Source organism: Opisthorchis viverrini (genome assembly GCF_000715545.1).
Source record: "Opisthorchis viverrini unplaced genomic scaffold opera_v5_59, whole genome shotgun sequence".
NCBI lineage: Eukaryota > Metazoa > Platyhelminthes > Trematoda > Opisthorchiida > Opisthorchiidae > Opisthorchis > Opisthorchis viverrini.
In genome coordinates this window covers 577,446-590,747 of record NW_008751715.1, presented here as the reverse complement: position 1 = coordinate 590,747, position 13,302 = coordinate 577,446, and the positions used below count along the sequence as shown (strand labels likewise).

The 13,302-nt window shown below is 39.9% G+C and overlaps 2 protein-coding genes across 2 annotated transcripts in view; one reads left to right on the top strand and one right to left on the bottom strand.

Annotated features, from left to right (window-relative positions):
- Positions 1 to 3,094: 3,094 nt before the first annotated feature.
- Positions 3,095 to 13,124, top strand: T265_13354 (hypothetical protein; the record flags this gene model as incomplete). The annotated part of the gene is made up of 3 exons (XM_009168494.1): positions 3,095 to 3,241; positions 8,651 to 8,736; positions 13,070 to 13,124. Coding segments are annotated over 3 exons (288 nt in total), but the record flags the coding sequence as incomplete, so codon positions are not given.
- Positions 7,860 to 13,302, bottom strand: part of T265_03877 (hypothetical protein) — a gene marked incomplete at both ends in the record, with an annotated part of 86,387 nt that continues 80,944 nt past the window's right edge. Inside the window, 3 exons of the mRNA XM_009168469.1 lie at positions 7,860 to 8,516; positions 10,518 to 10,635; positions 12,005 to 12,197. The remainder of the gene's footprint in view (positions 8,517 to 10,517; positions 10,636 to 12,004; positions 12,198 to 13,302) is intronic.

Below are 13,302 nucleotides of genomic sequence, written 5' to 3'. Positions count from 1 at the left end.
GCGACTTCCAAGTTCGATTACATTGTTGGTCAGACTCCGGTTTACGGTACTCTGTTTGTGAATTCCAGAATGCAGCTGGGACGCGTGATATGGAAGCGCGCTTTGATCTATTTTGAATATTTCAACTTAAGTACACGATGGAATAAATTTGTCTCCCACAAGGCCCTGGATAATATAGTGTGCGTTGTCTCGTGTGACAAGTTTGTTAAAGGTCTGCGTTGCAACCCACACAAACGAAATGAACAGAAATGTGTGCCCAACCTTCATGTGCCTAACCGTGATATATGGGCGATAGACACTTTTTTAACGAATAATGTACACAGGTTGATATTTATCCAAGTCTCGATGTAGCAGACAACAGTGTTGATAGGCTTTCCGAAAGACACCAGTATTAGTCACATGACACCAAACTGACATCAGAAATCATCTAAAGGTCCCCAAAGATTGTGTAATCAATAAAGGTTGTTGACTATTTGGAACTATCCTGAAAAATGGTATATCTCGACTAAACAATACAACAGTAATGGAATATCTTAATCTGCTGCGTCAGTAGCACGTAGGTATTATTTATCCAGGATTATTAAGGTGAACCGACTTGATTTCCGGGCCCTTTCAATTTCCTTTCTATAGGTCTTCTTAGCTGACAGCGATCCGCCAAACAACCACTGCCACTGCATCAACAAGGTTTGCCTTCAAAGGTTTTCGAATAGTTCGGGTGTCTTGTAACGAGATGCCTGGCTGTATACTAATAATAGTGTTCATCCACTTGTAACACCCATTGTGTGCCTAACTGCCATGCCACCCAAACGATGGGCAAGTGCTAAGATATCTCTAGGTTGCATGCTTCTGGGCAGAAGTGATCAATAAGCCAGGCTTGGGTTCGAACGAGAAAATTCAGAGCAGTAAGTTTTCCTCTCAACCGCCAAGCTGTCTTGAGCTGTTTTGGGCCAGTCGAGCTGAAGTCAGATATGCCTAACCACATGTGCTGTCCCTTCACGAGACAGGGGAGAATTCTTCATCAGGCGTGTTAAAAATTCAAAATAACTGATGGTGTTTGCCCGCCTGTATTTGTCTTTCATCCCGCATAGATGATCCGGGCATCTACTGTTATCAAATAATAGCGCCTCCGCATTAGCTAAGAATTATTTTCAGACCAAGTACCGACTGGTTCGGGTCATTTGTACCTATGTGAGAATCTCAAGTATAATTTAATAAAGAGGAAAGTCGTGAGAACTGGTCCCAGTATTTTGTTTTGAAACAAGAGGATGAAGCAGCATTCTGTTAAGGAGCCCATCTATGAGGGGTGTAAATTGATTCGTATGTCTTTATATAACTTGATAAGAGATTTTGTTATTTTAGAGCCACGAGGATCCAAAACACGACCGGTTTCCTAATAAATTTACTAAGGACGGTTCTGATATTTTTAAAATATGTAAATGTTTTTCTTTTTTCCACTCACTGCAGGTAAATTATAGGGGACCTGACTACTTCAGAGCAGTTAGTGGATATTCTTAAATTTCACCATTCTCGTGGGACAGCTGATAAGTACCAACTCAGTGATATTGGGATTTGACAAAGGTGAACCCTTAAACGCTTCCGTGTGATTGGAATTCATCACAACATACTGGTCCGGTGCAACGGGATCGGTCTTTAGGCAACAGCCTACCTAGGTACTAAGGCAATTACTAAACACACTTGCGAGTGCAGAGAATACAATATGAATTGGCCACATATTTCAGTTTATATGGAGCGTCTGTCAAAATCTGTCATGGCAAACGTTGTCTAATTGTGAACCGTGCACAGAAGTGCCAAGAGAAACGGTCTTTTGGAAATAAGTTGTATAATAACGAAAATACCTAATTTATCCGGTCGGTTCTGGCCACCCCTTTAAAGACCGATTTTAGATGCAAACCGGTCTCATTTTTTATGGAATTTCTTATTGCTTCGATTTTCATGCTATACCCGGTCCTTACTTAACAGCAGAATTTTCACTTGGCTGATTCATTCCTCCAGAGGATAACTTCACAAACGCTTTTGGCTTAAATGCCTCAGAGAAAAGGTGCTACTATTCGGCATAATTAGCCATACTCATCACTTTTTGGAGCCTTAAGCTAGTGAGAAAACAAAATTCTTCCCATTATATGTCGATAGATTTACTTGAAAATACAGAACGACCTAACGCACAAGAGTTTTCTTCCGGAGCGGACCAATGAAACTTGTCTTTGTTGATGTTGGTATCTCCAAAGCTACTGGAACCATATCATATCAGACAAAGTTCATTGTTACCTGATTTGACAATGGTCTATGAAGGGTACATCCTGTTAGTGTCAAACAGTATTAGGAAGAAAGTAAGTCCGACCATTGTTAGAAAAATCATTTAAGTAAAAAGGACTAAACTCGTCCGCTTAGTAAAAGGGTCTAAGGTCTCAGGAGGAAATTTAACTTGCAAGCGCGTTATTTTTATGCTTCTACTATGTGTTTCCAACCACATAATTGAGCCTGGTGACCAACGACCTATGAGCGTCAATTTTGTCCAGTCGGTTCACATTTTTCTCATACACCTTCCACCCACTTGAGGCTGAAATCTGGATGATAACTTTTGTCAGATGGTAGCAGAGAAATCTGTGTTATTACAAGAGAATATTTGTCTGATATGAGGTCCTATCCACTGTTGTTGCCAGTAGAATGTCGTGAAGTAACTAACAGACAGGAAGTATGGCCCTATAAAAGTTTTACGGAGTACAAGAATTAAAACCTGCCAAAATGACAAGGGTATGTCTCGTTTATTCAGATTATTAGAACTGTCGATTTTAATTATATGAAGCGATTTTTATACATATAAAACCTTTTACAAATAATCTTCGCATGAGTGGGTGACTCCATCAGATTTCGTATTTCCACTGAAATGAGTACAACTCACAAGCTTAAGGTTGGCCAGAAATCAGCTTCTCGCTCATTGTGGGTTGAACCACTCACCCATGCATGATATTCTCTGGATGGACAAAACAACCTTAATCTTCAAATTAAAAGTTAACAGGTCAATTTGGTTTTAACGGGAGACAATTGAATCTCTCGTTTATGATGTCCTTCAGCTGAATGTGCTGCACACAGGCCGCCTCATGATTCAGTTGGCACAATATTCGAGATATCGCGGTATATTTTCATAAAGGAAACTACTCACAAGGTTGCTGAAAACTCTTCGACAGCCCACGACCGCGCCTACCTGATGAGCCCCAAGCTTGTGAGTAGTTTCCTTTATAAAAGTTAACAGGTTTGAGCGCTGTGATCAGTTAAAATTAAAAAGACTTCTTCTCGGTTCAGTTCCAAAGGGTGGTCAATGGTGCTCATTATTCTGAAGTTATTTGCGTTGTTGATCACACTATTCATTTGCAACTCCCACGGAGTCAAACAATATGACTATTTGGTTTTACATTATCCGGATGCCAGTCCAAGTGACAAAGTGGAGCTTGAGGCACAGTTTATCTTGATGATCCCCCTTAACCCATTTAACTGAGTAGCCCAGAATGAGTACACATCCACCGAGCCGAAATATCGAATAACGGAAGTTGTTCGCTGTTACGTGACATGAACACCAACAACGGAATATCCGCGGGCATCTTATGCTATGGATTTTTAAAATTTGAGCGTCTACTTTTTCGTGATTAGCTGTGTGACTAAGAAGCAACTGCATAAAAGGAGTGAGTCGAATTAACCTGAAACTTATAAGTTCAGAACCGATCAATGTCATTCATCACGGGCACATTATCAACCAACCGTATCTACTTAAATCGGCTTGCTCTGAAATTATTCTGAAAATTGAGCTATGATTTTGCTTGGCACCGGTGAACACAGATACGCGAGAAAAATTTTTAGCATAACATGCGTACCGTAGATGTTCACTTTCCACTAATCGGATAGTGCGCAAAACATATTTGCAACAGGTTACGTGCCCCTACAAGACCCGGGTTTTTGACACACCCAGTCGGCTCGTTCCGCTGAGAACGAAACGAGCGCAAGCGCATGCCAACGTTTGTTTGTGTGGCGTTCACGTGACCAAGTAACTGAGTCGTCTGAGTGCGGATTTGGCTCACTCATATGAACAGGTTCCTTGTGACTTTAGTGAAAGTTACCCCCTAACGACATAGATGTTCTCAGCATATTCAAAGTTTGGGACGAGGCGCTAGAAGCTGGATAGCGTCGTGGTACCGGCTATGCAGTGACCGGGGATGGTGAACTCACGTTTGGGGGGGGGGTGAAATCTATGCATCACGGATGGTCGCTTCATTAGCTATTCTCCGTTTAAGTCTCCGTTAAAGTTGTCACCAATGTCTTATGACATCCTAACACCTGCCCAAAGTTATTTGATTTAGGTCAACTCAACCTTAGGAAAGTTGCTTTGACACATTAGCCAAAACATTAGTAGTTTTTGGAGGTATCTTTTCGTCTGTACTACGCAATTCAAGATTAGACAATCTTTTTCTCCTATCTGATAATCGGATAAAGAAGAGGACACAGATTTTTCTCTACATTAGGAAACGCTATGGTGGAAAGCAGTCACTAAATAATACTGATCGTGTGAATAGGATGACGGTGATCCAACCTCCTGCAGGTATGGTCTTAGGAAGGATGTGAAAGAATTTGTACTAAAGAGGTTTCAAGAAAACAACTAGCATTTCATGCTTCTGGTTGTTAACCACAAAGACGATACATTCACAGTCACATTTTGCGTTATTGAAGGATTCATTTTCCGGGCTCACTTTCTGAGAATTGAATTTGAATTTGAATTTTTTGGCGATGCACGGAGACTTGTGTCACTGCTGAGCCATTCTTTACATGCAGCCTTCCGAACTTTCGCGAAAATCTCAGGCAACTCAGTGAGCTAAGAATTCATCTGCTAATATGTGGGGTCCTCGGTCTTCTTGGCATCACACACGCCCCTAGTCCTCCCACTCTCCCAGCCATTACCTCCCTGACACCAACAAACACCGGCTTCAAAGGAGATGAGTCGTCCTCCAATAGCTTATGGCTGCATCCACACTGCTGTGTAGACCATATTTTCTGCAACCGCTTTCATAATCCACCCAAAAAAACCCGCCTGGAAAGCCGTTATACTGAAAAGCATTTTCCAAATATGCTCACTCGTGCCTACATCTGGAAGTGTCAGCAGATTAAAAGCTAGCTAACACCGGTAGAATCTTGGTTTAGAACATCAACGGCCGGGTAGTCCTAGTCTGCCCTAAATTTTGTCGATTCCCAGATGAACCTACCTGACCATCGATGAAATGGTAACGGGCAAATATGGCAGTGAAAACTTTGGACGGTTAGAACTTTGCCCTCTACAGAAGAGTGAGATTTGCCAACGTATGAAATAATCATGAAGATGGACTCAAACAAATCCACATCTACGTCTCACGCTAAACATCAAGGCTTTCTTGTGTGGGTAGCAGTATCCCAGCTCAACGCATACTCGTGTGTTTGAAGATTACATAATGATAATCGAGCGTCTTCTAAAGAAGTTGGCTGGATTTGAATGTGGGATGCATATTTGCGATCTGTCATATGTTAAAAAAAACTGTCATTCTAAGTAGCAAGACTAAAATTATATAGCCATTTGAGTTCCATTGATGGGTTGATTTATTTGCGGCATTGGAAAATGAATCCCGGCAAGAACATTTAACTCAACTCAATTGCATGCGTGTGAGCTGCAATTCCTATGGTATCATTGAATTTTGGTAAATTAGGCCTTTAACCATGTTGAAACATAATGACACTTTGAATGTTTCACAGCGCTGGTTAGGGGCCATGATATGACAATAATTTGGCTTGCATATTTGCTTGTGCACATTCTTCGGCACAGGCAATAGACATACGTGGGGAAAATTCAACGTGTTCTTTACGCTCGACAGCCCCGACCTGCAAAACATAAACGTTTTGCGAGGAAAGTTTTTCATTCAACGACTGTTTTGGATGATTTAAAAATCCATTTTCTACAAATAGTTTTTTAACAAATCATGGGCGTTTCAGCATATCGGTTTTTTCATCTATCCTGTGGATAACACCTGTTTATCTATTATTAAAGTTGGTGTTCGTGCAGGTGGATTTCACTGCGAATGTATGGTGGTTGTCGACGATGTAGCTCCCACTATTCCTTATACCCTAATCTACGCTCATTCATTATAATTTGGAAGGAAACATTTAACCATTCGTGCAACCAATTTCAAAGCCAAGGCACCATTCAAAACTAAAGTGGTCTTTTTCGCCCAAAAAGGAGAAGCAGCCTTTAAAGGGACCCATGTTCCTTCGTTGAAATTACTTTGAAATAGATCGCTAAAACATTATGAAGTGCCAGATTTGCGTGTCGCAACCTTATTGAAAATCAAGCGAACTCAGATTATCGTACTTACAAATTCCAAGCAGAAACGAACAGATCATCTTTCTATTTTCAGCTCAAAGTATTCTATGCACACTGTTTTTTCTCCGCTTAAGATAAGATTAGCAATCCAATCTTACGAAATAAGAAGCTTGTGGATTAATAAATGCCAGATGAGTAGGGATAATCCGGGTAAGATTACCATCTTTATTTTCTCAAATATCATTTGAACATATCACATTTAGTTACGGGTGATTTTTTTCAAACCGACTTTTACTCCATTGGGGCTCAGCAGAAAAATACTTTCGAGACGCACAACACATTTTCTGATTTAGTCATACGTTTGGTTGTTAACATTTCTATGATAAAACCAGTTAATTAAAGACATGAGTGGATATTCTGCCCTCGTCATGAGCAATCCACTATACGTAGTCAGTCTTATTGGTGACCAATTTACCATAAACTATAAGCATCTATTCAATAAGATCCTACAGTCCGAAGTTTGATTAGTTTCTAGGATGCCAAGAAGCTGAGCGATGCGACAGTAATTGTATTAAAGAAAACTCGTCATGTGGCTGTAGAAATCGTAGCCCCTTATTCATATCTTCAGATGGCTTGTTAAAAAAATTTTGTAGCTGTCGGCATAATGAATCTCAGTAAGGGCAAAAGGTGCAGTATAGGCTGGCCACCAATAGGTACCTCGTATTAAGTTCCCAGACAATTACATGATAAGTATCGGCTTGTCTGTGATCATCAGCAACTTCTCGGCTAAATTATTATATGTTTTCATGAAAAACCAAGCTTTTGAAAAGACAACAGCCAGTTATACGGAGTTCCGATCGCCATGTGCTGAATACTTTGAAGTTTGCATATAAGCTACCAAATGTTCCTAAAACGTTCAAATGTAGTGCAGTAGTTGCCAGTTCGATCAGGCCGTCCTGTTCAGCACCACAGTCCTCTTACTTAACACACTGAGTTATCTCCTTTTTCCTTAAGCCGGAGATCAAAGGATTTTCATGCCTCCATGGTGTTTTATCAGGCTTGTTCTGTACTTCCTCTTATAAGAACAGCGGATACGACTGTCAGCACATTGGTCAGTGTATATGCATATTCATTCATTCATCGTTTGCTGATAATTATCCGAAAAATTACCACAGAAACATCCTTTAGTTCACCCATGCTAACCCTTTCTTTTGGGTTGAAAAACAATATTCGTTTTGATTGATGTCATTTGTCATACTCATACCGAGAATTGTCAGAAGTCTGTTCAAGGAACGTTTTAGTGATTTAATCTTTACGGTTACATTGCTTCGTAAAGACATTATCGCGTCCAGGTTTGCCTTATCATTGAATTTGTTTCGAAATTTCTGTATGAGAAATGTGATGAGCCAGCTTCAAGTTACCACCCCTTGTTCCGCGTTGTCACGGAATATGTCAACAGAATGAAAATGATCACTTGTGTCTTTCGCCATAAATAATTCTGTGCTCCTATAGAGATACATTGAAAACAATGTTGTGAAAAATCGGTTTGAGCGTGTTTGAATGATGCTCACACATATACAACCGGTCAGAATAAAAACAATGTGACTACGGCGTTAGCGAAAGAATAGGAGAGTAAGAATAGGCTACATGAATACAACAGCTGATCGACATTCCAATAACTATTTGTCTAATGTTTCCGATGTAAAAACACAGAAAAGTCATCCGGGGAAATGTTTCCATAGTTGTCCACATATATTGAAAAATGTGTTGAATCTATGTATTTTCTACATTTCAGTCTTAAAGGTTTTGCGATCGAGAAAAATATATCCTGCAATAGTAAAATAGTACGGGTAGTACTGTTGGTTTTTCTAGCATAGGTAACCGACAGATTCACCACCTAGGTCATTCTTGGTTTCTCTGGCATTGGTAAGTTATATTCGGGTTGATCTGATCTACAAATTTGTACAGTAGTTGAGCGTTCGGGGAAGAATACAGATAGGAATTGTTGGAAGAGTTGATCACAAGCAGCGATTACTTCGATCTTAAACGTTCGTTGATCGGGAAGTGGACCAACGTGCGTCCGGTGTCTCAAGTGATTCAGGATAAGCCGGTCGTACTTCAGTTGACCGGGCATCGGAAACATAGGGGAATGATAAACCATCATCTAAAATTAGGCACAGAGAAGGAACAACAGTCATTCTTCTTCCCAGAAAGTATTGTCATATTGTAATAAATGTCAGCAAACCTCTACAAATTATAGCATGCAGGAAACATACTTTCAGTTCAATTCCATTTCAGCCGCTGGCTCAGTCTGCCCTATCTAGCCAATTGTCAGTTCGGCGTCACGCTTTACTAACAGCTATCATTCGCAAGCTTATAATTGAGTAAATTGTGTAGAGTATTTTATTTGTACTATAGATTACTGCTCCGGTAAGTTAACAGAACTAGACGGAGTTTATAAAAGCTGACAGTATTTCTGGTGAAAAGCGAGAAAGAACAATATTCGTTTATAATTCTTCAGAAGCCTGTATAGTTGAACCAGTGTCCAGAAGCGAACAGATACAACTAACGCAGACAATTACTTTTGTCACTCCTCGACAGTCTCCAGTTTTGCACGATTATTTGTCCCGGCGAATTCTTACATATCTGTGGAGTCAGCTTAGCAGTTATAATAACACTCTATATGTCTCTACTCACAGTGCACTCATCATAATTGGATAAGAAAACTAACAAGACCTTCCCACACGCACTACTCTAATAAATTGACCATCGATATAGTGTTCTATGCTGTAAGCGTTACTCACCAAAGTGAGCTGAATGAAAAAGCGTTGAGAATTGATTGGCTTCTCATCAAACAGAAATCCCAATATAACCGGATAAAAATCCTGACCGTTCGGCTTACGTCACTGTGCAAAACGTGAATATGGCATCACATTTTCAACGAATGTCCATGTTCTTTCTATCTCTGAAACTTAGAAGCTAGGCGGTTATCTGAACAAAATAACTGCATGAAATGAAAAATCGAGTCACACATTGAAAATGCAGCACTGAAGGACGAATGAGTGATTTTAGGACAGCATACAACGGTATTCGTAGTGAAAATAAATTGCAGTTGGCACCCCCGGCCTGCATTGCAACTATCCTGACCAACGATGCTTTATACTATTTTGATATATTACATTTACACATCCTGCACTTTATTCTTGTGCGTTTCTTGATGATGCGAGGAAATTCCTAATTAGATTTCGTCAAGTAGTTTTGTACAAATGTTGCATCTTTATGGGGAATCAGCAGTGCGCATCTCATGAAACTTCAGGGATTTTCGAACAAGCGACAGTCCCGTTTGTCGTTCGAGCATCCAACACCAAAGTCTTGATCCGGATTGGAAGTAATAGGATGATGCGCCACCCATTTTACATGGGGAGCACATCCATTCTTATTGACATATTCAGGCTGGAATTAGAAGTTGCGAAACGAATGGGGTTGTCACACAAGCTGCATTTTTCCAGTTGGTATAAGAATCACTTTGATAAGCATTTCTTGCTAGACCAGGCTACCCCTAGGGACAAAATATTGTGTGACAATCACAGTATTTTTGACTCACAGAATGCCAGCATTTCTGTCACCGGAATAAATGATGGTTTAAAAAAGTACTAAATTTGTAAACAATTTAAGAATGGCTTCCAGCATGATATTGTGATTCCACAGCCGGTTTTCACTTTTGTCTTCTGAAACCGTGACATAAGATCTTGAATAATGAACGGAAATTCAAGAGGAATGCTGCAAAACATGAGTGGTTTCTGCCAGCTCATCACCTTAATTGCACAAAAACGCCGATTGATCACATACAGGAATGTAACTTTTAGGAAAAAAGCCTACTGTCCCATCAGGAAACAAAGCAGCAACGTGCCACTAATTTATTCATTGATCAAATGTAGTCAAGCTATAGACCTTACCCTATAAATTATTAAATCTGACCTATACTGTTGTGTTCATGTTGGTGTTGTGTTCCTACTGCTTTTTGCAATCAAGAGAATAAATTTGGGGTAAATAGGCAACAAACAATCACACTGCAAGGCTACAAGTGTGTTGCATTCAATTTGTTGTCATTGAATAAATTTTGGCTTTTGTTGTGTTTTGTCTAAGTCTTTAAAACCATGCATACCTGGTGGAACATTTTTAACCAAACGAGGATTTCTCTGCCATAATCTTGATTCCGTTCCGACAAAGTTTTCAATGCTGACACGTTCACACAAACTTGTGCGCTGATCTCCGGCATGTTCCTTCATAAATATAAAAATAAAATTGAGTTATTTGGCGGGTAAAACAAACAAACGGGACTTTCAGCATTAAACTTCAGTCAGCGCCACAAATGGAGTAAACCAATTGTGATTGGAGGGTTTGGTTGGTGCAGCGATCAGCACAAAATTCCCTTGTTATAAACTGTCTTGTTTAGAAGGAAATGAGACATTTACGGGGCAAAACAGCGAACACTATCTTCGCAAGTTAAATAAAAATTTGCAGCATAATATGTGGCAAATAATGCAAAAGAATAATTGGACAAATAGAGTTCGAATAGGAAAGATGCCACCGAATTTGCAAGTAGTAACGTCACCTGGATGGCAAAATCAAAGCCACGTGACCAATCACAAATAAACCTTCTTAAACTACTGATTTTGGAAAGATTTTCAACCTAAACTGCATTCAGCTTGTATGGCATTAGTTAGTCTGATAATTTGCCATTTCGATTTCTTGATAAGATGGCTACCCGTCCGGGGAATCAGTTTCATATTAAGATAGATTCATGGTCATCTGTAATCGGCAAGATGTCACCGGGCGTCTATGTTTTGGACTCTATTTAACTCTATTCATGGGTTTGTCATAATAATGATAAATTTATGATCAGATGTTGTGCAGAAGCAGTTCTAGACCAGCTGCGAGGTACCGAAGAGTAAATCACCCTCTCGTTTTAATTTGGTCTGCACTGTCTTCTAACAGGCACCGTTTTTAGGAGTATCCAAACTTATACTGCACCAAACACCTTGAGTATTGCAGACATTAACTATAAAGAGAATCATTCACTGAAAAACAAAAGACTTTGCAAAGCAAGCAAACAGTGCCTGGACAAAAAACAAATTAAAAAACTGCCATCTACCTAAGTCAACATCTTCAATTCGGATACGCGTCTCACGATTTGCAGTTTTGCCGACGCGCCAAATTTTCATGTGAATGCAACGTTTTGCTCTTAAGCGCTTCTTTTTTTTACAATTTTCAGCCACTCTTATATTGTGTATAGGTTTTTTATTTCATTGGGTGCCAAAGTGAATGCCGTTGAAACTGACTTAGTTTATTGACGTGGAAAACAACAGAATATCAGTGATCATGACGATAATTTATTCCAAATTCATATCTAAATTCAATTTATTTTGTAAAGTCGCCATTTGAATAACAGTTGAGTATTTCTGAAGAACGATTTCGGTGGCGTTGGAGAAGTAAATCCTTAAAATAACATATGAATTGCATTACTAAAATCTGAATGATTACCATACACGCCAGACGACCTTAATCGAGATGGGTCCCCGAATTTACCCTTTCAAGTGACGTATTATTACTGCAGTTCATTATTTACATTTACCAAACAAGATTACAAACCTGCAGCCATCCTCTGACGTTCCCCTCATTAGTATCAGTCATGCTAGCCCTCTTTCGAGCCACTGCTTCATGTTCAGTTATCTCTGAATGTTTTCCAACTTTTTTGGGGGAACTCTGTTGGCTTTTCCTTTGTCTGCGACCACAGCAACGTTCAATAGCTTGGCGAACATGACAATGTCCGAGACGACGTCTGCTAAAAACGGGGAAGAGTGGTGAAAAGCATGGTAAGTTTGTCTAAAGAAAAACATTCCGTTGTAAATAGTGAAACGGTAAAGATGTTTCCAAATAAGAAGCCACCGGAAAATTTGTACTTGGCTGACTATATCATGCATTCTCCAACCCACCTCTTTATTGTTCACGCAGAATGACTAACAGGCTGGCATTAGGCTGCTTGCTTTGCTTACGCACTTTAGTTAGCCGAAATGAGAACACCCAGGTTTTTTATAAAACTGTCAATGTCTGCACCGAATTGCGTCAGGACAAGAAATCGAACGCAGTGTTGCCTGCTTTTCTGGGTGGGCATGGCTCATCGTATCTGACATTTTATCTCCGATACTTAAATTTATGTACATTTGCTCGAGTAAACGTCTCATTGGCAGCTCCAGCTTTACAAAAGTTGGAACGAAAACCAAATTACACTTGTAACGGAGCGCAATCTAACGTGATGTATGAAACACAAAGTGATGGATTTCACTAAGCATGTATTTTGTACAACTTGATAATTCCCAGCTTCTAACCACAGATTAACATTGTGACATAAGCATCTTATATAACGGGCCCTACAGATTCTCATCAATGGAGTATTGCAAACTGTGTTTCTTATTCACATTTGGCCATAGCGCAAAATATCCTAACGAAATTGTGTTCTGTCACACGCATCGCAGGCCTAATTGGGTTTACAGCTGTAGCTCTCCAAAACTGATCGCAAAGTTGGGCATTTTTGTGAAACTAAATGTAACCTAATCCGGGATTTGTCTGGTGACAAATGTCAGTCACTCTAAATTCACTCATATGGATAACCACTTTGAGCTGGGTGGTTCTTATGTATGTCTCACCTCTATGTAGCAAGCCACGTAAATTGAGGGATCAGGTTTTAAACAGGGAAAAGTGGACCCGGAAGTAGAATTACAACGTTGGTGACCAACAAAACAAAATTATGCCTATCTTTTTGTCCATGGACTGCATCATCATCAACGACAGCATGACATCAGTGCTCAACACCAATGCTTCACTGCCGTACAGCCATGACTTATTTGAAAGCCTTATTGTAAAGAAAAGAATAAAGGTGGATGGGGGGG